Source organism: Carcharodon carcharias, chromosome 13 (assembly GCF_017639515.1).
Source record: "Carcharodon carcharias isolate sCarCar2 chromosome 13, sCarCar2.pri, whole genome shotgun sequence".
Taxonomy (NCBI): domain Eukaryota; kingdom Metazoa; phylum Chordata; class Chondrichthyes; order Lamniformes; family Lamnidae; genus Carcharodon; species Carcharodon carcharias.
The window spans coordinates 119,750,783-119,774,890 of NC_054479.1; the positions used below are offsets into that span (position 1 = coordinate 119,750,783).

General features: G+C 40.3%; 1 protein-coding gene across 8 annotated transcripts in view; it reads right to left on the reverse strand.

Moving 5' to 3' along the window:
• Positions 1 to 24,108, reverse strand: part of slc26a5 (solute carrier family 26 member 5) — a 74,654-nt gene that overhangs the window by 32,271 nt on the left and 18,275 nt on the right. For 7 of the 8 annotated variants that reach the window (XR_005944751.1, XM_041202381.1, XM_041202380.1 and 4 more), the window contains exons 2-4: positions 7,554 to 7,750; positions 3,804 to 3,943; positions 375 to 485 (exon numbers count right to left, since the gene is read on the reverse strand). Coding sequence is in view for 7 of the 8 variants with exons in the window: in XM_041202381.1 (XP_041058315.1) it covers positions 375 to 485; positions 3,804 to 3,943; positions 7,554 to 7,684 (382 nt within the window). In the remaining variant the exon portion in view is untranslated. The remainder of the gene's footprint in view (positions 1 to 374; positions 486 to 3,803; positions 3,944 to 7,553; positions 7,751 to 24,108) is intronic. The other variant, XM_041202385.1, reaches the window with a different exon arrangement.

Here is a 24,108-nt window from a genome sequence, read left to right on the forward strand (position 1 = left end):
TACAATCTTCTGAGAACGCTGCATTCCAACGACTGCCTTCTTGTGCACCCATCCAACTCCTTTTGAATCACAAATGGTGGACAAATTTTCAACACTCTAGACCCTAGAATCTTTCTGCAGCTCCTTCAACCTTCCTTAAAACCCATTTCTGATCAACCTTTTTGACATGCATCTCATACCATTGCATTTTTTAAATTCAGCATCCATTTTTGTCTGAATATACTCCTGTAAAGCACCTTGGCACACTTTTCTACATTAAAAGCACTGTATAAATGTAAGTTGATTAAAACAAAGCAGAAGAATGTTACATGTCATTTTAATCATCAAATTGACTAAGTAGAACAATGGCATATCTAAACTCAACTACAACATACCTATTGACACATGTCTTGATGACCCAAAGACCATGTATAACAGGACAGGAAAAAATGAAGTATAGAGCCCAAATACAGGGGGCACAGCTGCCAATAAGGCATATGCTAAACCTAGACAGAAAAGAAAAAACACACAAATACAGCTGGCATTATTTAATAAAAGAACAAAAATACCACCAAATAATAGAGCAGCCAGGTGGAAAGCAAAATTAACAAAATGTTGGTTGTAATTCATAGGTCTATCAAGTTATTTATACACAAAAGATATTGCTCAGTCAACTTTAAAAGATGCCCAAGTCAAGCACTTAATTGTTCATATTAGAATTCTTCAACTTTATAATTGAGTGTTCTATACAAAGTCACTCCGCAGATATTGCCCAAAATATGCTGCAAGGAATACATTTTTGTGCAGTGTTATGTGCTAGATTTTTCTAGTGCAGTACCACATTCTTTGAAACAACTGACAACAGGTCAGTGTTGCACAAGGCAAGAGGCTCACTCTTGGTTTGCTGGATGGTCATTAGTGGCCATCAAATGATTTTCATTGGGAAATGCACATTAAAGTTAACAAGATCCAAAAAAAAAGTGACAGCACTTTAATCATTATTATAATTTGCTCCAAAAATTGAGCTTTAAGAATCAACAGCATAATTTATGCTTTGGGAGCACCCCAACAATGCTCACTGATTTCTCCCCTTTCTAATATTAATGTTTTAATTACTGGTTTGTTGCCAGTCTTTAAATCAACAAAGCTATGATTGTAAAGCAGAATACAGCGGATGTTGTAAATAAAAACAGAAAATGCTGGAAATACTCAGTAGACATGGCAGCATCTGTGGACAGAGAAAGAGAGTTAACATTTCAGATCCATGACCTTTAATCAGAACTGGGAAAAGTTAGAAATGTAATAAGTTTTGAGCAAGAAGCGATTGGGTAAAGGGACAAAATGAAGGGCTGTGATAGGGTGAAAGACAGAAGAGATTGAATGACAGGAGAGTTAGTCTAAGATGACCAAGGGGAATGGTGATGGGGCAAGAAAAGAAACAAAAGATGTGCCCAGATCAGGTGGAAATAAGGGAGCAACTGAAACCTGCAAAGGGAAGGAAACAAAATGTTGGGGGTGGGGGGTGGGGAGTGATCATCTCTGTGCTCAGCCTACTGCATTGTTCTAGTGAAGCTCAATGTAAGGAACAGTACCTCATCTTTCAATTGGGCGCTATACAGCCTTTCAATTTCGTACTGTGACCGCACTACCACCCGCAAACCACAGTTTTGGCAAAAGGTCATCTACCTGAAATGTTAACTCTAATTCTCTCGCCAGGCCTGCTGAATATTTTCAGTATTTTCTGCTTTTTAAAGCTAAGATTGTATTTGCTGCTTAGTGTCATTGAAGTGATCCTAAACATGCCAATTAGTTATACTATATTGAAGGCATTCAAGTAGTTTGGCAAGCATGTAACTAGCAATGAATAAGTAAAACTGACTTTAAATATGAGAAGGAAGTTAGCAATGAGTCAAGAGCCAGAAGGAACAATAATGATATTATGTTATCATATTATTCGTAAAGAAATACATCTGGGGTGCTACATTTTGTTGCTACACTGCAGTCATATGCTGAGTAACAGTCTATCAATTCACCAGCTACATGGCGTGCTGAAATAAATACATTTAATGAAGCTCTAGCATTTTGAGTCTAAAGTGTGGTTATTTCTAACTTACTGGAACTAAAAGACATAAAAGGTGAGCTTTGACACCTGTTTTTAAAGTGGTGCATCGAAGAAAGCCTTCAACTAACTACTAAGCAGATTAACTGATCATTTATTTAATTGTAACACACTCCCACAAACAATGATGAGGTTTAGAAGATATTTTGGGACTGTGGCTTTAAATTTAAGGTAAATGAAGGGGGCCATGTGACCTGTTCTACAGTCTGTCTGACAGTAAGCCTGGGTAACTTGATTGTTAGAGATTATGGGAAGGCTTAGATTACTTTATTGAAAAGGTGATGCAGGTACTTAATCTTGGAGACAATGGCAGCAGTCTCTGGTTTTGCAATGAGTTGATCCTGAGTCTCCCAAATTCCAGAAAGGTGTTGTAGGTATCGAGTTGTAAATAGTTGTGCTATGACCTGTCCATTTACTTCTAAGATGAAAAAGATTAGGGATCAAGGATAGCCAATTAGCATTTCTACCTGGATGCAAGATTAATGTATTTCACATTATCATGGGGAAGTGGGCTGGGAAGCTATTTTTGAGATCAGGTTACAGGGTCCCCTACAAATCAATGAATATGAGAGATAGGCAGTAGAGGTTCTGTGGTCAACAGAGAGAAAAGCATGCTTGACATTGGAAACTTTCAAAGTCAGCCTTTTACAAATTAACATTCATCACCACCAGCAGTAAAATCTGTTCTGGAGAGTGCAACATGTAATTATGTACAAAAGGGAATGTTCCTTTCTGTAGCTTAAAGTATAAAGTTGCCAGCAAAAAGAAACAGTGTTTAATCAATAGTGTTTTTCATCATTTGTTACAGTAAAAGTTTAACACGCGAAATCTTGCTCTGCCATTCTTTCAGCTAACAACTGGAAGCTTGAATTTTTAAAAACATTATCAGTCTCTATAGAGGTCATAATGGGAGGTTGTTGTGCACAAACTGCTGCTTTTCATACACTACAACAGTGACTACACTTCAAAAAGTACTTTATTGGATACAAAATGTTTTAGGAGGTTGTGATGTATTTAAATACAAATCTTAATTTGTAAGAGGGAATGAGTGTTTGAGAGTCCAAGTAGGAGGTGGTTGGTGCAACAATGGAAAGGAGTTTGAGGAGATCTGTTCGTCAGAATACAGGGGCAAAAAAAGGTCAAGAGATATTTAGTGATGAACAGCCTTTGACCCAATTGCTGCTTTCATTCTGCAGTGCCTTGTGTGTCAGTAAAGTAATTAATTCCATTTTACCACTGTTGAGAGATACAAAACTTTGGAACTTCCTTGGTTCTGATTTTCTCCCATAATCTTCATGCTTTAAAAACTCAAGTTTACCACCTCTTTGATGATTATTTCCTAATTTACCTTATCTTCCAGTCTTAGCAATGCTGTTGATTGTGTTCTGCACAATAGATTTTGGTCTTTTAGCTTAATTTAACATTATTTTGTGTTGTTTAAAGATCCGTGATTATATTCAATTCAACATTCAGACATATTTACAAAAAATGTGCAGATTGGAATTTATTTTCTCCTATTTACACAACTTGCATGTTGAACAATAAATCTTGGGAGGGTGTTGGGTAGACTAGAGAAAATATAGCAGTTCTCATGCTATGCAATCCAACTGAGCATGAGCAAGACCTAAAATACTGAAAAATAAAATCTAATAATAATTTCCAAACACATTTTCACTTCAAAAGCATAAATAATTTTCATATTTACTTTGAGGTAGCTGCATCACTCCAGTGCTCAAACCAGAAATTATGTCTCCTAATAAATACTCCTTTACTGGATATTTGGGTAGCCATTCCAGAATGGGAAAAAAGCTGATGAACATTGACTTGGCCTTCTCTGTTGAACAGCTAGAGAAAACAAAATAAATAAGTATTGTGGTTAATTAATTAGAATTCAGCTGAAATAGAAAATTGGCATGGGCAGGAGGTAAGGTCTTCCACACAGTGCCCTAATAAGCTTTGGACCAAGTGCTTGAAATTTATTTCTGGTGGATGGTGATGAGAGTAAGTTTTTTTTGGTGTTGTCAGGTTAAAGTAGTGGGCAAGCAGATTTTCAGCTTTATTTCAGGATAACTTTTGCAGGTAGGGAAAGTGGATGAGAATTTTAGAGCGGACGGCCATGATGGCTAAAGGCTCTGGCACTGAAAATGGGGCAGACGGTGGGGTGCTACACACAGCAGGAAAGATTCAAACATCAAAACAATGTGCTGGGACATAGGGTTGAAAGAAAGTAGCAGGGTGAGGCATTGGATGGACTTGGTCTATTTTGAAATCAATGCCATGGAAATGGCGAGCTAATGGAAGTCAAAAGGATGCAAGATATAATGAGCAGCACTTAGGAATGGATATTGTGCATTTGATGGAAAACTTAGCCACAGAAGAATATTTTACTGACAGTAGTTTGACATATGGGTAAAGACAACCAAACATTCAGAATGGAAATAAGTGACATTGATTACAGAATATGGGGTGTGAATCTTAACTTAGGGTCAACGAGGATACAGATGTTTTACACTGTAGGGTCTAGCATAAACAATCAGCTATTTAGGACAACAGAATTAAGGGCTAAGATACAGAAACTGCATTAGTTGCTAAATAGGGAGGTTTTGATGTTCACAATGTTCAAGTTGGATAAAGTTCTGTCTCACTTATAACTCAACATGAGACAGTCGGATAGCAGGAGTCAAGAATGGTGGAATGCAATATTCCTTCTAAGTTGAGCGGCGTGCAACTGCAGAATCAGGATTGCACCACACACAAGCAATGTTCCCTTTAAGATGTGCAAGTGTGTAACTGTGCAACAATCTGAAATGGACCACGCAGTGTAAAAGCCAGCTGCACATGACAAACAGAAGTTTGAGGGCATGTTGGAGGAGGGGTACAGCTCAAGTTAAAGCACATTAAAGGAAGCATGGAATAATGAAATAACCGAGGCATAATTGCACAGCCTCAGAAAAATAAGCCATTGAAGTGCATATGTTCATTATACTGTGACAGGCAGGATGAGAATCATGAGAACACAATTTAAATACGTTCTATGTATTCAAGGTTTCAAACTGGTTAGGAAGGATACAACCATGGCATATTAATTTAAAAACAGAATTCATTGTTTATAAAGCAATAAAGAACTACAATGTTTTGTACAGTACCAAGATATGTAAGTTAGAAGATCCAAGGTTAGATTCATTTTCTGCATTAAGTTAGTGCTCAGTTTTTACAAGTAACCTAGTGTCGCAGCTCAACTGAAAAAGAGCAACAGACCATTCAGTAAGAGCACTGATAGTTAATAAATAGGAAGATAAAACAATCGTCCCATAGACTTAATACTAAAGAGCTCAAGAAATTTGCATAACCTTTGTAAATAGTCACAACATACGCCAGAACTGACTCATTCTGTAAATGGGTGCTTCTACTCACCAATGCAAAATGCCAAATTATTCTAAACAATGGCTGCTGTGGCTAAGTACTGTTTTGATATGAACCATAATTATTTATTTCAAATATATCAGTCATACTGCATTTCATCTACTCATGTTTGCACATTACATGTACTACATTTCAGAATTTTGCATCATCAAGCTTGATGAAATTCTGTTGCCTGAGACTGCATAAAGTTTGCATAGAAATTCAGGGCATCACTATATAATAATCTTGTATAAAAACAATGCTAAACGGATTTATAAAAAGTTAGGTTTTTAACTTGTCCAGGAGCAGTTTTCTATGCTCTTGCATTGCCAAATAATGTATGCCAATTGGCAGCTGGTGTCTTACCTGATCTAATCAAGTGAGACAAATACATGCTGCAGTGTAACAGACAACTAGAGAACAGAGAGACTGGCGAACTAGGTAAACGTGGCATGCAATTTAATGATGATAAATGTGAAATGTTCCGTACTGGATGGAACAACGTGGAGAGGAGGTTTGCCAGCATGATAATTGGGATGAGAGATTGGAGAAACTGAGACTGTTCTCCTTTCAGCATACAGGGTTAAGGGAAGACTTAGAGATATTCAAAATGTTGAGGGGGCTTTGATATTTCTCCCTACTTTGTTTCTTCTGGCAAGTGAGTTGGTAACTACAGGTCATATTTATAATAAATTTGCAGAGAAACTATAAGTAAAATAAGAATTTCTTCCCCCTTCTCAACCAGAGGGTTTTTAGGATCAAACTGAAAAGAATTGTACAATCAAGTTTCATAGGAGCTTTCAAAAGGCAACTAGACATATTTTTGAAAAGGACTAATTTGCAAATTTATTGGGGTGGGGGGAGGGTTGTTGTGGGGGAGAAGCTGGGATATGAGCCAAAAGACCTAAGTTTGTGTTGTAAGATTCTATAATTCTATGACAAATTGTAGATAGATTAAGATATCTGATGTATCAAGTGCAAATGGCACCAGTTAATCTAATCCACATTGAACCACACTTGTGCATAACTGACCTCTGAACTCACTGAAACTAAATATAATGTCCTTATGTTGGCCTAACTGAAATCAATTTAACTCACTGCAGGTGAACCTAGGATCTTCCTATTCATGGCTCATTATCACAGAATTAAGCAATTAGCCATTTGGGGAGTCAGAGTGAGAACTCCCAAAAATGAAACGTATTTCCACGAAAAGTCTAAGTTTCCTTTAAGGTAGTTACGGAAAATAAATTCTAAGTAGGTCCTCCTTCTGAAATAACACTTGATTACGATGTCATATGGACAATGGAACTAGTTACTGGAGGTAACACCTGAATACAGTAAAGAAAATTGGTTTTGATGTTGAGTCAAAGACACAACATCAAAACAGAGCACATTGAGGGGAATTGGTTCTGTACATGCTCATTGTATCACAACAAAAATACTTGAATAAGCCTTCCAACAAAATAATGTTTATCAGCAGAGTTTAATGCAAGTTTCACATGGCATAGTCCCACAATAACTTGGTGAATTCATATCAGATTGCTCGACACTGCAACTTCCGACCAACACTTCCCTCTTCGGGAGAGGTTGGGAGGGCAAAGCTGAATAAATTAATGGCAAATCAATGCTAGTGGCTAACCACAGAGTGGGTCACTCACTTGGACAGTGATGTAAATGGCTTCAGAAGGAGAGAGAGAAATTACAGTTCTTCAAAACAAAACAAAGGAAATCAATAAGACAAATTTTATTTCAAGGAAAAACAAAGTGCTGGAAAAACTCAGCAGGTCTGGCAGCATTTTGAAGAGAGAAACAGAGTTAGTGTTGAGTCCAATATGACTCTTTCAAAATCCAGTTCTTAAGAGTCAAACTGGACTTGAAACGTTAACTGTTTCCCTCTCCATACATGCTCCCAAACCTGCTGAGTTTTTCCAGCACTTTATTTCAGATTTTCAGCATTCACACTATTTTGCTTTTATGTCATGACAATTAGTCCAGCTCCACTATAGTTTGTAACATTGAAGCTCATCATAAAATAGCAACTTACAAAACATACCGAAAATACTGCAGTAACTTTGCGCTTCTAGACGACTTTAGTTTCTCCTTCCTATGTAGACGTGCTTGAAAAGATTCCTGGTTAAAAACTGGGCGGCTGACATTGTAGAGACTTATTTCAGAAACATCCATACTGGAAATGAAGTTTTTAATCAAATGTTGTGGAAGCTGTTTCAAGTGTCTCTTTCAGTGAATCCACTATAAAAAAACAAGCAATGGAATTAGGTTTAATTTTCTGTCATCAACAATACCAAAAAAACAAAATTACATACTATAGCACCAATAAATTGCTGATACCTAGAATTTGAAAACATTATGTTAGAAAAAGAAAATGCGTATTGTTAATTTCAAATTGGTAATGACCATGTTTCACAGAAAAAGAGAAAATACTAATGTCATGGACAAATGTGTTTTCTTACTGTCCGCGATCAATATATTTTGTATGTCAGGTGTGTGTATTTTCTTACCCTTAGAGCGGTTGTTCCATGTTAAATAATTCCAGCAGCAAGCTTTTTTGAGTTTTAAAATAAAGTTTTTTTTATTATCCCACACTTGCTCTGGAGGTTTAAAAATGTGAGGTCTCCCACTCACTCAACTCATACACACTTTCATTCACATAAGGATTAGATACAGATGAAAAAAAAAATGTGACTACAAAGTATAGTTGACTCAGTCTCTCTTTCGTGGCAGGCCCGTAGTTTCTTAAATCAGTTGATGCTTTTAGTTGAAGTGAAGGTCTTGTATGCAGCAGAATCACTAAGCTGTGAGGCTTCCTGTAGTTGAATTCCCAGGAGGTTGGTTCTCAGGTGAACTTGAAGTTAGAACAGGAAAGTGGGAGAAGGCATCTCCCCAACAAGGTATGGTTGTTTATTACCTGGGCTGTGTAGTTGACTTGCATCTAGTTTGAAGGCTGCCTGATGGATTTCTGTCCATTACAATTTCTTGATGTTTTTAAAAGGCCACAATCAAGGCTGTCTCACCATATGACCTATTACAAATCCAAAGTCCTTTTCTAAATAAGTTGGGTGGCCAGGCCAATTATATACCCTATATGATGTGTTACGGACAGGAGGGGGTTCAATTTAAGCAGTCCTGATTTGTCTCACTACCCGTCCATAAACAGAAAGGCGTTTCTGATTTTTCCCTTTTAAAAGTGGTGGCATATTTTCCCCAAACCTTCAGTTTTGGGGTTATCCAATGCTCTATTAATAACCCACAGCAACTTGAGTTAAGATAAAATAAGAGGGGTAATTTATTTTACACACAAAAAAAAACACAGGAAGGGGTTTCACAACATCAGCCATTTTTTGCATGCTTACAATAAAAGAGGGATAGGGAACAAAAGGGAGTCACGGCAAAGGCCATGATAAAAATAAGAATTATGGTTTTGCATGAGTCCAGAGTCCACAATCAGAAAGTCCAGTGGCTATTCCTTCAGTGGTTAGTAGGCTGAACCTGTTGCAGGGTGATCCTTCTTTCCAGTAGCGAGGACTTCCATGATGGGAGCAGGCACGTAGAGATGAATTAGTCTTGAAGGTACAGATACATAAATTCTAACATTCCAGTAGCTCAGCATAGAGGAGGGCCAAGCAATGTAACTGGACAGAGCTCTTTCTGCTGCTACCTGTTAGATGATAAAATAGTAGACTGCCTGGGTTCAGTTCTGCACAGCAATATTACAGGTTCTGGCACCCCATGGGTGGCATGTGTCATACATCCTACTTTTTCTCCTGAGTGTTGAACAAAGGATGTATTTTCCCAAGTCTGGAATCTTGAAGTGTTTAATATAGGAGACAGGTCCCTTTTGTCCTTTGCAGGCATACAGTCTCCATTGGCCGGAGATCTGTCTTAGAATTGTAAAGGGGGTTGGTACATTTCTTTAAAATTTGATTATCGTCCATCACAAAGGACATTAGCACCCGAAGATTAGAAATTCCTCTGGTAGGAGTCAGGATCAGGGTAAAGCCTTGTCCCTTTATAAAGTAGTCAGGTATATAACTTTCACACTTTAAGCGTTTGAGGCAGCTAGTGTCTTTGTATCTGAATGACCCATTGAATTTGAAATTACTCTTTTGAATTAGTTTCAGGAAAAGGCAGAATCAACATCAGTCTGGAAAGTTCCTTTTATTCCCCCTTGAGACCTTGAGACAGGTGAGTGTTTCAACCCACAATGGAAGTCAGGTAATCCTCAGGCAGCCATATTTTTGTACATTTTTTAAAACCACAAAAGGCTAGGTATTGATTGGAGATCTTGTGGTGCGATGGTAGTGTCCCTATCTCTGGGCCAGAAACTCTCCAGGACTTGATGACCATGGAAGATGTATGCATAACGTGGCCAATCTGGTTGAATATCAGCCTATAAATCCTTCTAATATGCTTCATGGCAGGCAGTAAAGAGCAGGAGAGTCTCCTGGTCAGCCTTACTGCAGAAGGCAATGGCAAACCACTGAAATATTTGCCAAGCATAATTGCAGACCAATTCATTGGATGCTCATGGTCGCCAATGCCTCTTAGGGCATGATACCTCCCGGAGGAGGAGGAGGAGGAAAGTATTGACTGAGAGTTCATAACATACTGGAACATGACAATAACCCACAGGATAAGCTTCTGTTTAAAATATTGTCACGACAGTGGATTACAACCCCGAATTACTTACGGGTATATTGAAATTTTAAGGAAGACACGTTTTTTGAAAAAAAGACATACAATCAAAGACACTGAGCAAAAGATGGCTGAGAATGTAAAGTAACCACTTTCTGGAAAATTCCTACGTGGATTATACTTGACCAACTAGTACAGAAAGAACATGGAATGTCACACCTAAAAATGTATCAAGGCCTACTTCAGACAGAGAAACTTGAAAGGAAGAGATGAAATGCAAAAGACTGAACTTTAATCTTCTGTGGTTGCAGAGACAATGGAGACTGCCACAGCTCAGCAGAAATCCAAAACATCTCCTGTTAGGTTATATCTCAGAACTTGGGAATGGTCTGAGTTGAAAGAAAACGGACTCTGAATGAAAGGCATATTTGTTTTTTAACTTCCAGGAATACACAAGGAACTGGGTTAAAAAGCTAGCTAAAGACCTGATCTGTGTGTACTAGTGTGCTGAGAGAGTGACAGCAGGTGATCAACTAGGCACCTCTGCAGCTTGCAGGCAAAGGCTCTCTCTCTCTGTTGCTCAAGGCAAGTCAGCAAAGCCACAATCAGGAAGGAAATAGGCCAGCCTTTTCAGCCAACCTGCAGAACGTGTCTCCAGAACAACTGCTAAACTGCCAAAGCCAGCTCTACCTGAATCACCCAACTTAACGGCCTCAACGTTTCACCATCTACTCCTCAGACAAGCCAAAGACATTATTAAAAACTTATATTTGGACTCAACTTTTCATTTCTGGTCTGTGTGCATGTATTGCATTTTTATTATTTTTTCCTTGGGTTTTTAGCAACTAATAAACTTACTCCTTTTTTGATTCTAGAAAGCCTGGTTAAATTGGCTCCTAAAACAAATACATTTGGACTGAGAAACAGTACCCATGGGGATGGGATCCCCTTTAAATTAATCTTGTCATGACCAATCAAGGGGGGTTGAATAAAGAAGGGGAGCTAGCTCACTCCCCCTTACGCAGGAGTATAACAAAATTGGGGTCCCATTGGGGAAGTTAACAAATTGTGGGACCTCACCCAGGGACCGGTTCCAACAATATATATCATCCAGTTGTTGGGTTCCTACAACATGGAAAGAAACCCACCGCTATATATATTTAAAAACTTTATCCTTATTGCTATTTATTTTTAACACTGGCCTTTCTCTAAAGAAAATTAAGAAGGGTTGGCCCTCTGTCTGGTTGCTATCCCCAGGGGTTCCAAGGGCAAAAGAATTCTTCACAATTGAAGTCATTGTGGAGGAGGGTCACATGATCCAAGCCTCCAGCCTTTTAGACAGTTTAATATTACACCTCTGGTCTTCATAGCCAGACTGCAGTATTAACATCAACTGGACAGAACTCCAGTGTCCAGGCTGGGAAAGCAGTCTCAACTCCACAAAGCCTGCTTGAGTTTTAAAAGTCTCTGATCAATGCCTGTCAAGTGGTCTAAGCACAGAAAAGCCCATTGTGCAGCATCATCATTCATTTCAAGGATTTTCATATCGTTTAACCAGCCAGAAACACACAGGAATGAAAGCCCACCATGAAAGAAACACCCTCTGGATTCTGACTTTGGACTCTTCAACACATGTGAATTAATATTCATTTTTCTATGGCCTTCATACTGTACAGCTCTTTCTCTATACCCCTTTACTGTGTGAATGTGTGGAGTGGGAAGTGGCAAACAATCTTTCTTCAGGTTTTGAATGTGTAAAATAAACCTTCTGAGTTAATCCAAACTCGAGTTTGCTGTGGATTATTAGTACAATTGGATCACACAAAAAAACGTGGGATTGGGAACGCACACCATCACTTATTCTTTTAAAAAACTAATTCAAAGCACCTTCTATTTACGGACAGGTGGTAAGAGAAAATCAGTGCAGTTTGAACTGCCCCTCTCCTGTTCGTAACATTATACATTTGTGACTGGCTTAGGATCTTCTGATCACAAAACAGACTTTCAAAATCCAATTTAATGAAACTATATTTAAATAAACACTTTAGGTCAATGATCAGTCATCAGATTTGGAGAAGAGTTAGAGATAACAGTTATTAAGTATGTACAAGCCAGGGGAAAAGTGTGGGAAAGACAAAAGGGAAAGGTCTGTGATAGGAATGATTAAATGGATAATGGTGAAAAATTTGGTTTCAGCTTTCTGGCATCTGCAGTATTTTGCTTGTTTCATGTATTTACACAATGCACTTAACATAAAAGTCCCAAGGTCTAAGGAGACACAAAGGGAAAAAATAGGTGTAAAGCAAAAGAAGTTGATAACAGGAGGGCTAACATAATTATTCCAAGATCATAACTCCCAGTTTCTTTTCATTAACAATCTTAACATCCCCCCTCTTGTCTCCTCCACCTCCAACATGCTCAAGGAATTCATGATCACGAAGGTTAATACCATCTGTTCAATTGTCATGGTCGGTTCCTCAGCCAACCAGTTCAAAACCTCCCCTGAAGCTCCCCCCACCCAACTCTGAACTTGCATCTTTCTCTATTTTTCCTATCTCCCCTCATGTCCTCTCTGAGCTCATCTTGTCCACATGACCCATCTCCTGCTCCACTGACTCTATTCCCACCATAGTGATCATTCAGATTTCCTTCCTGGACCCTGGATTAGCTGATAGATAATGGCTCCTTCTCCTCAGGTACTGGCTATCTCCCTTTTATCAACGTTATCACATTTCTCCTCAAAAAAAAACTTTGATCTCACCACCTTTGCAAACTTTCACCCCATTTCCAACCTCCCTTTCCTCTCCAGAGTCCTTCAACATGCTGTTGCTTCCCAAATCTATGCCCATCTTTCCTAGAACTCAATGTTTGAATCCCTCCAATCATGTTTCCATTGAAATGGCTCTTGGCAAGTCACAAATAACATGTAGCTGAGCATTGTAACCTATCCTTCCTCATTCTTCTCAACTCATCTGCAGCCTTTCGTCTGGCCAGCCACGTCATTCTCCTCCAGTGCCTCTCCAATGTCAACCAGCTGAATGGATCACCTGGTTCCATACTCTTCCATTTTGTCATCTCCATAGAATCACCAACAATTGTTTCCCTTTCCACTCCCACACCATTATTTCTGGGGTCCAAAGTTTATCCTTGGCACCCTCCTATTTTGTACCTACATGCTGCCCTTTGGAAACATCATCTGAAAATACAAATGCAAAGTTCCACAAATACGCCAATAACACCCAGCTCTATCTCACCTTTACCTCTCTCGACTGTTACACTGGCTCAGGTTTTTCACATTGTCTGACACTGAGTACTGGATGTGCCGCAGTTTTCCCCCAAATAAATATTGGGGAGACAGAAGCCGCTGACTTTGGTCCATGCCACAAACTCTGCTCCCTAGACACTGACTCCATCCCTCGCCCTGGCCACTAAGGCTGGACCAGGCATCTGCAACCTTGGTATTATATTTGACTGAGCTAAGCTTCAGACCACATATCCGCACGACCACCAAGGGCGCCGCCTTCCACCTTCATAACATCACCAGGCTGACCCAGTTCCTCACCACTGAAACCCATGTTCTTTTCACCTTTAAACTTGACTATTCTGATGGACTCCTATTTAGCCTCCATCTTTCACCTGAGCTCTTCAAAATTTCGACAACCCATATTCTAACTCACACCAAGTCCCATTCACCCATCACCCTCTGTTTGTTGAACTACTGGTCTCCTGTTGCTGAGATGTCTCCCTTTTAAAATTCTCATCTTTGTTTTCAAATCCCTTCAAGGCTTCACACCGCCCTATATCTCTAAACTCCTCCAACCCTTTATGATCTCTATCCTCCTCCAATTCTGGCCCCTTGCACATTTCCTATTTTAAAATTGCTCAACCGTTGGTGGCTACGCTTTTAACTGCCTAGGCCATAGACCACTTTACCTCTCTCTCTTTAAAGCTAGCCTGACCAAACATTTGATCATCTGTCCTAATATCTCCTTATGTAGTTCAGAATTAAATTTTGTTTGCTAATGGTCCTGCAAAGCATCTTGGAACATTTCACCATGTTTAAAGACACAATATAGATGCAAATTTGTTGTTAAAGCTTAACCAAAGGGATGCTTGTTTTAAGAAGAGTTTTAAAAGGAGAGAGAAGTGGACAGGCAGATTTAAGGAGGGAAGTTCATTATATGGCATCAAGAGGGCTGAAGGCTTAGCTGCCAATCGTGAGGCGAAGAAAAGGGGATGCACAAGAGCGCAGAGTCAGAGGAATACAGAGTCCTAAGTGGGAGATGGAGTGTGTTCAGTGCTGGAGAAGGAGAAATTGAGCGGCAAAGTCATAGGGAGATTTAAAAACAAGGATGAGAATTTTAAATTTGAAGTGTTGGTGAGACCAAGTAACCAGACAAGGACATACACTGGGAAGAGGAGTGACTAAAAGCTAGACCAGATTTTGGTTTTATGGAGGATTTTAAAAGGAGTCAAGGAAGTTGGAGGCCAAGAAATTTAGGGAGAGAATTTCAGAACACTGGGTGTCACAAAGTGCTTTACAGCCATTTTGTACACAGCAAGGTTCCATGAACAGCAGTGAAACAATAACCAGTTAATATGTTTTAATAGCACTGAATAGGAATAAATAATTGCTAGGGCAACGATGGGTTGAAGGGAAAGGGAATGCAGAGCAGATTTGAGTCGGAAGAAAGTTAAAACATCTTGGTGTAGGAAGTGGTGTGCTCTGCAGAAAAAAAAGCATGTAGGAGAGATAGGGAGCAGCACAAAAAGAACTAACTACAAGGACAGAATTTTAAATGGAAGTTATTTGAAGACCAGGAGAAAACTGAAGGTGGTCATGATAGATAAGCAGGACAGGTTAGAGGCTGCGCAGATTTGGATAAAGTGAGGCTTACAGAGGATGGAGAATGAAAGGCTGACCAGGACAGCATTTAAAGTTGAGTTTGTACAAAGGTGAGGGTTTCAGGGATAAATGGGCAACATTACTGATATAAGAATTGATGGTCTTTGTGTTGGAAAAAAATTAGGGTTTGGACAAGTTTGGTCCAGAGTTGAATAGAACACTGGTATGCAACCAGAGACAGTGGTTTGGCTGGAGGATCTGATGAATTGATGGAAATTGTTAGTAGGCAGGGGCAGAAACAGGCAAGGCTTCAGCTTCCCCAAGGTTCAACTAGAGGAAATTGCCCCTTGCCTAAGACTGACAAGAGAGGTGGTAAAGTGATAGATTTGGGAGTCATCAGCATACATCTAGAGGCTGACACCATGTTTGTACATGATTTTGCCAAGGAGCAACATACAGGTTAAGAGTGCCCCAAAACAGATCCTTGGGGATTTCAGAGATAATGGAGCAAGGCTGGGAAAAAAATACATTGTTGAAGATGGCTCTGGCTACCTCGGATAGGTGAAAACCTAATCAAATAATAGCCACCCCAAAGTACCTGACTGCCTATGAAGTTTTTTGTGACATACAGTCACTATTGCGATTTAGAGAACACAACAGCCAATTTACACATAAAATCGCAAATAGTTTTACATGATGGTTGAGGATAACCACTGGCAAGGATACTGGAAGGACTCCATGACTTTCCTTGAATACTGGCCTCATCTGGAATACTGTGTCCAGTTCTGGGTGCCATACTCGAGAAAAGATATGAAGGCTTTGGAAAGAGTACAGAGGAGACTCACAAGAATGATTCCAACAATAAGGATAGATTGGAGAAGTTGGGACTCTTTTCCTTAGAGAAAAGAAGGCCGAGAGGAGACTTGATATTGGTATTCAAGATCCTGAGGGGTGTGGACAGGGTAAGCAGTAAGAAACTGTTCCCACTCATGAGAACATCAAAAACACAGGGCACAGGTTCAAAATAATTGGCAAAAGGAGTAAATGTGATGTGGAGAAAGATTTTTTCACCCACAGGGTGGTTGGAGTCTGGAACAACCTACCTGATGGAGGCAGGTTCGGTTTAGGTATTCAAAAGGGAATTGGATTGCTACCTGAAAAGAGAGAATGTGCGAGGTTACAGGGATAAGGCAGGGGAGTGGGACTAGGTGAAATGCTCTTCCAGAGAGCCCGTGCAGACGTAATGGGCCGAATGGCCTCCTTCTGCACTGTAAAGATACTATGATAAAAGCATATGAAATAGAAGTAGGCCATTTGGCCCCTCGAGCCTGCTCCACCATTTAGTAAGATCATGGCTGATCTGTTTGTGATTTGAATTCCATATTCCCATCTACCCCCAATAACCTTTGATTCCCTTGCCTAAGAATCTACCTACTTCTGACTTTAAAATTTTCAACAACCCTGCCTCCTCTGCCTTCAAAGGCTGAGTTCCAAAGTCACACGACCCTCAGAAAAAATTTCTCCTCATCTGACCCAAAAGGGCACATAATTTCCATGTCCACTTTGTCAATACTATTATTATATTATTTGTTCGTGCTGCCTAGGCCAGCATTTATTGCCCAACCCTAAAGACCCTCTGAAAAAAGGCAATTAAGAGTCAATCACATTAGCTGAACCAGATGGGTTTTACAACAACCAACAATGGTTTCATGATCATTAGACTTATAATTCCAGATTTTTACTGAATTCAAATTCCACCATCTGCCATGGTAGGATTCAAACCCGGATCCCCAGAGCATTACCCTGGGTCTCCGGATTACCAGTGACAATACCACTATGCCACCGTCTTCCATACACTTCAATCAAGTCACCTTTCACTCTTAAATTCCAGAAACAAGCCCAGTCTGTCTAACCTTTCCTCATAAGGCTACCCACTCATTCCAAGTAGTAATCTAGTAAACCTCCTCTGAACCACCTCCAATGCACTTATGTCCTTCCTTAAATAAGGAGACCAAACTGCACGCAATATTCAAGATGTGGTCTCACCAATGCCCTGTATAACTAAAGCATAACATCCTTATGCCCTTATGTTCAACTTCTTTCATAATAAAAGATAGCATTCCGTTAGCCTTAATTACTTACTGTACCTGCATACTAACTTCTTGTGACTCATGTAGTATGTTTCCAGTCCAACGAGAGGACATGCACTTTTGGACCTGGTTCTGGGGAATGAGTTGGCCCAAGTGGATCAAATATCAATGGGAGACCCTCTAGGGGACAGCGATCATTGTATCGTAATGTTTAGGTTAATCACAGAAAAGGACAGAGAACAATCCAGAGCAGGGATAATTAATTGGGGGAAAGCCAACTTCGATGGGGTGAGAATGCATCTGAGTTGAGTGAGTTGGAATCAAATGTTGGCAGAAAAGACAGTGGCTGAACAGTGGGACACCTTCAAAGAAAAATATTGCAGGCAATGTCAAGGTATATTCCCTTGAAGGGGAAAGGTAGGGCAAATAAAGCCAGGGCACCCTGGATGACAAGAGATAGAGATAATGGTGAAAAGGAAGAAGTGCACATATGGCAGATGTCAGGTAAAAAATACAATGGAGAATCAGGCTGAATATAGAAGGACCAGAGAGGAAGTGAAGAAACTAATAAGAAAAGCAAAGAGAGAGCATGAAAAGAGGCTGACAGCAAACATAAAAGGGAATCCCAAGGTCATTTATAAGCATGTAAATAATAAAAGGATGGTAAAAGAAAGAGTGGGGCCGATTAGGGACCAAAGAAAAGGGGACTTGCATGTAGAGGCTGGAAAAATAACGGAGCTGTTGAACGAGTACTTTGCACCTGTCTTTACAAAGAAAGAACTTGCTACTCAAGTCGAGGTGAGAGAGGAGGTAACTGGTACATTGGGAGAACTTATAATCGAGAGGAAAGAGATGTTGGAAAGGCTATCTCTGCTTAAAATAGATAAGGAACCAGGACCAGTTGAGATGCAACCAAGGGTACTTAGAGAAGTGAGAGTGGAAATTGCAGAGGCACTAGTGATAATCTTTCAGTCTTCCTTAGACACAAGGGAGGTGCCAGAGGATTGAACTGCGAATGTTACACCCTTGTTCAAAAAGGGGTGCAAGGATAAAACTGGCAATTACAGGCCAATCAGTTTGACCTCAGTTGTAGGGAAACTTCTGGAAATTATAGTACGGGATAAGATCAATAATCACTTAGACAAGTGCAGGGTAAAAGGAAAGCTAGCATGGGTTCAAGGGAAAATCATATTTAACTAGCTTGGAGTTTTTTTTGAGGAGCTAACAGAGAAAGTTGATAGAGGAAATGCTGTTGATGTGGTGCGTATGGATTTTCAAATGGCATTTGATACAGTGCCACACAACAGCCTTCAGCAAAATTCTAGGTTATGGAATAAAAGGGAAAGTAGACACTTGGATAAGAAATTGGCTGAGTGACAGAAAACAGTAGTGGTGAATGGTTATTTTTCAGATTGGGGGAAGATTCGTAGTGGAGTGCCTCAGGGGCCAGTGTTGGGGCCCTTGATCTTCCTGATGTATATTAATGACCTAGACTGTGGTGTGCTGGGCATGATTTCAAAATTTGCATATGATACGAAGATTGGAAAGGTTGTCAACTATGACAGGGATAGTCTGGAACTTCAAAAGGACATAGACATGTTGGTGGATTGGGAGGACAAGCGGCAGATGAAGTTCAATGCAGAGAAGTGTGAGGTGATTTGTTTTGGCAGGAAAGATATGGTGGAACAGAACAAAATAAAGTGCGAACCTTTAAGGGAAGTGCAGGAACAAAGGGACCTTGGTGTATACGTACATAGGTCCTTGAACATGGCAGAGTGTGTTGAGAGCAGCTAATAAAGCATATAATACCTTAAGCTTTATTATTAGGGGCATTGAGTACAAGAGTAAGGAGGTCATATTGAACTTGTATAAGACTCTAGTTAGGCCTCATCTGGAGTACTGCATCCAATTCTGGGTGCCAAACTTGAGGAAGGATGTGAAGACATTGGAGGGTGGTACAGAGGGGATTCACAAGAATGATTCACTGGATGAAGGACTGTAGCTATGAGGGTAGATTGGAGAGTTTGGGACTGTTTTCCTTGGAGAAAAGAAGGCTGAGAGGAGACTTGATAGAGGTATTCAAGGTCATGAGGGGTAAGGCCAGGGTAAATAGTGAGAAACTGTTCCCACTCAAGAGAACATCAAGAACTAGAGGGCACAGATTTAAAATAATTGGCAAAAGGAATAAATGTGAGGTGAGGAAAAATTTTTTCACCCAGAGGGTGGCTGGAGTCTGAAACAAACTTCCTGAAAGGGTGGTGGAGGCAGGTTTGATCGAGGTTTTCAAAAGGGGATTGGATTGCTACCTGAAAAGAGAGAATGTGCAAGGCTAAGGGGATAAGGCAGGGGAGTGTGACTAGGTGGAATGCTCTTTCAGAGAGCCAGTGCAGGCTCAATGGCCAAGTGGCCTTCCTCTGCACTGTAAAGATACTGGGACACCTAGATCCCTCTGCACCTTGGAATTCTGCAGCCGTTCTCTGTTTAAGCAATACGCTGCTTTTTTATTCTTCCTGCCAAAAAGTGAACAACTTCATATTTTCTTACATTATACTTTATCTACCAGATTTTTGTCCACTCACTCAACCTATATCCATCTGCAACCTCTTTATGTCCTCTTCACAACATACTTTCCTACCTATCTTTGTGTCATTTGCAAATGTAGCTACCATACCTTCAGTCCCCTCATCTAAGTCATTGAAATAAATTGTAAAAGTTGAGGATCCAGCAGAGACCCCTGCGGGACTCCGTTCATCACATCCTGCCAATCAGAAAAAGACCCATTTATGCATACTCTGTTTTCTGCCAGCCAGCCAATCTTCTATCTCTGCTAATATGTTACCGTCTACACCATGAGCTTTTATTTTCCGCACTAACCTCTGATGTGGCACCTTAGCAAATACTTTCTAGAAATCCAAGCACAGCATGTCTACTGGCTCCTCTTTATCCACAGCACGTAACTCCTTCAAAGAACTCCACTAAATTGGGTAAACATGGTTTCCCTTTCGCAAAGCCATGATGATTCATCCCGATTACCTTGAGTTTCTCCAAGTCCCCAGCTTTAATCTCCTTAATGATCGATTCTAACACCTTCCCCACAATTGATGCCAAGTGGCCTATAGTTTTCTGATTTCTGCCTTCCTCCCTTCTTAAATAGAGGAGCTATATATTGGCTACTTTCCAGGCTGATGGAACGTTTACAGAATCTAGCGAATTTAGGAAAATTAACACCAGCGCATCTACTACCTCATTGGCTACCTCTTTTAAGACCCTAGGAAGAAGTCCATCAGGACCAAGAGACTTGTCCACCCACAGCGCCATCAGTTTGCTCAGTACTGCTTCCTTAGTGATTGGTATTTCACCAAATTCCCCTCTCCCTTCAACCTCCTGATTTACAGCTATTATTGGTATCTTTTACATCCAGTTGAAAAGGCAGATGAGACCCCAGTCTGATGTCCCTTCCGAAATAAAAATATTTCAGCAGTACAATACTCATTTAATGTTGCACGTAACAGCTAGCCTAGATCAAGGTGCAGGAGTGGGGGTTGAACCACACCCTTGTGACTCAGAGGTACAGATGTTACAACTGATCTATCACCCCACTCAGTAAAACGTTACTGCAGGATGATCACTCTGCTGCTCCTTGTGGCTCAGAAGAGCAACATACTAAGCAGATTTTGGCATACAAAATCAATCTCATTATGAGATTTTGTTCGATATACTATGCATAGAGTGCAGTGCTATGGCCTGTAGCCAAATATAAAAAGGCAATCACAGCATATTTGTAGAAAAACTTTGCATTAGCAAGACAAAGCACAACTTACATTAAAAAATGTAAGGGGGAATTCTATTTCAATCTCCACAGATGCTGCCTGACCTGCTGAGCGTTTCCAACATTTTGGCCCAGATCTTCCACTCTCCAGATCATCAGCAACCATACATACGACCCAAGATGCATGTTGAGAACCCGCAGAAGTCCCAATGTGGGAACTGCCAGGGAAGTTTGTATTTCCGATGGGTAATTCCCCTGTTCTCTAGGAAAGTCTCTGACTCTTCGGACAGTTCCGTGGTACCTACCTGGGGTAGTTACCCAGGAAATGTTAGACCAGGTTAAAAAACTTTGTCTAACCGAACACCCCCTGCCGAATACCGACCCTTCCTCCCATCCTACCCATTCATTCACTAACATTCACACTGGACCTATAAACATAACATTTGGCAGCTAGTGCCATAAAAAGGGGGCTTTCCTGTCTTTCATCCAATGCTACAGCACAACGGTGAAGCTTGAGAGGAATGCAGCGCTCTACATTTCTGGAGAAGCTGGGCTCGGAAGATCTGGCAAGAAATATTGATCAGCATCGAGGCATGGAAGAGTGAGTGGAGCAGCAATCCAACGATGACTGTCAGTCCACAGAAGGTCTAGGCCTTTGTTTTTATTACAAAATAAGAGTTCCTTATTTAAAAAAAAATCTAGATCAACTCTCACATCAGCATAAACACAGTTAACTGCCACATTTCCCAAGTGTCACCATCTATGAAATTCTGCAACAATTTCCTAGTCCTCCTCCAGTTAAGCACAGACACAAATATGCACTCTCCAAAAGCAGACTATCCTGTTAGAAAATGTTTGAGAAGAAAATGTCAAGTGTGCTTTAATTCATAGTTTGTTGTCCAACTTATGAGAAAAACGGACTAGAAAATGCTGTCATTTATCTCATTGCTGCATGAGGAGCCTTGCTGCGCACAAACTGGCTACCAAGGCTATCCACATTAAAAGAGTGACTGTACTTCAAAAGCAATTCATTGGTTGTGAAGCTCTTTGGGGTGTCCCTAGTACATGAAAGGCACTGCATAAATAATTTCATAAATGGTGAACATTAAAGGAATTTTGCAGTTAGCTGCATTTATGCTGGTGTGAAAGCCTATTTGGCTGCACTTCTTAAAACAAAATTTTTGTAATTCCCTCTTCCATTTTTAGATGCAAGTTGGGCTTTGTCTTACTAATGCAACATTTTCCTACAAATATGCAACAATGACTTTTTATACAGATCCTGGTCTTTTCATGGATTATATGGAGCATCCTTTGTTCCAGTCCTACTTAGGTCTCCTCCATCACCTCTTTTTTTTACTACACTGATGACTGCATCAGTGCCATTTCATTCTCTTGCCAAAATTAGAAAATGTCATGACTTTTGCTTCAGATTGCCACCCGACTCTTCCCCCTCCAAATTTCTGGAGATAATGTAGACATTAATTGATAGTCCAAGTCCATTAACCCCCAGAGCCACCTTGATTCCTGACACCCATAAGGACTCTTACGTTTTCCCAGCTCCTCAGTCTCATCTGTTCCGATGATGCCACCTTCCACACAATGGTTCCAGCTGTGTCTTCCTTTGCCCCTAACCAAGGATTCCATCCTCCATCCACCACCACCCTCTGCCACCATGGCTAACAGGAGCTTTGATCTTGTCCATTTCATTTCCCACACTTCTGCCCTCACTCCCAGAACTATGATAAGGTTCTCCTTGTCCTCACTATCCACGTTCAACAGATTATCCTCCGCCAGCTCCAGCATGATGCCACTAAATTCCTCTCCCATCTTTCTGAAGGGACTGCTCCCTCAGGGATATATCCTGGTCCACTCTTCCATCAACAACCTTCCCATGGTGCCTACCCATACAAGAGATGTATCACTTACACTTTCACCTCCTCCCTTCCCATCACCCAGGGCCCCTAACGTGCATTCCAGGCAACGCAACAAATTTATTTGTACTACATTCAGTTTACTACACTGCATTCACTGCTCAAGATGCAGTCTCCTCTACATTGAGGAAACTAAACACAGATTGGGTAATCACTATGCTCATCACCTCCACCTATCATTAAATTCTCTATCCCACTCCCACACTGACCTCTGTCCTCGGCCTCCTATTCTGTTCCAATTAAACTTGTGGAACAGCACCTCCCATCTATTGATTAGGCACTTTACAATCTTCCATACTCAACATCGAACTCAACAAATTCAGGTAACACTAAAAGAAAACTATTGCGGATGCTGGAAATCTGAAATAAAAACAGAAAATACTACAAAAAGTCAGGGCTGGCAGCATCTGTGCAGACAGAAACAGGGTTAACATCAAGTCCATATGATTCTACTTCAGAGCCCAGGGCTGAGTTTTTCCAGCATTTTGTTTTAATTTCAGATAATCACTGCTTTCATTTATTTGGATGGCAAGTGCTGATAATGATTTTGCTGCCGCGTTTTTTGCTCTAGACTTTTTGCAGCTTTACTTGCCCCATTACCACCCCATTTTGCACCATGATCATTCCTGCCATCCACCCAAAAACCCTCTCATTTTATTCTTTCTTCTTTTTCCCTCATTACCAACCCCTGTACTTGCTTAAGATCCATTACATCTGTAATACTTGCCAGTTCTGTCAAAAGGCCACTAACCTGAAAAGTTGACATTTTTCTCTCCACTGGGGCTGCCTGACCTGCTGACTTTTCTGTTCCTATTTTAGATTTAAAGCAGAGTATTTTGTCTTTGTACTACATAAATGCAAATGCTTGTCTCTCTGTAATACTGAGGTTGAAATGGAGATGCCAAAACCACTAATCATTGTTGCCATTATCTGCCAGAATCCACCAGCAGAAAAGTGTGCTTATGTCATCCTATAAACTCAGCTTTTTTACTAAAAATTACAAAAGTCTTACACAAGAGACTTCCCACTGTTGGAATAGAGCATGGGTTGTCAACCATGCGTATAGGAGAAGGTTCCAGAGAAACTACCACCACCACCACCCCATGCCTTCCCACAACACCATCAATCTAGCCCTCAGGTTCAACTCTTACAACAGCTAATCACCGTCACAGCTAGCACCAAACCATGTGACCCACCTGACTTCTCACCTCTCATGTGGCTCCAAGGCATTTATAAAGTTCAGCATTAAAACTAATCTGACGACAATATTTGGATACATTTTCATCCTTTTATGACTATGATGTTTGATTTATTACCAT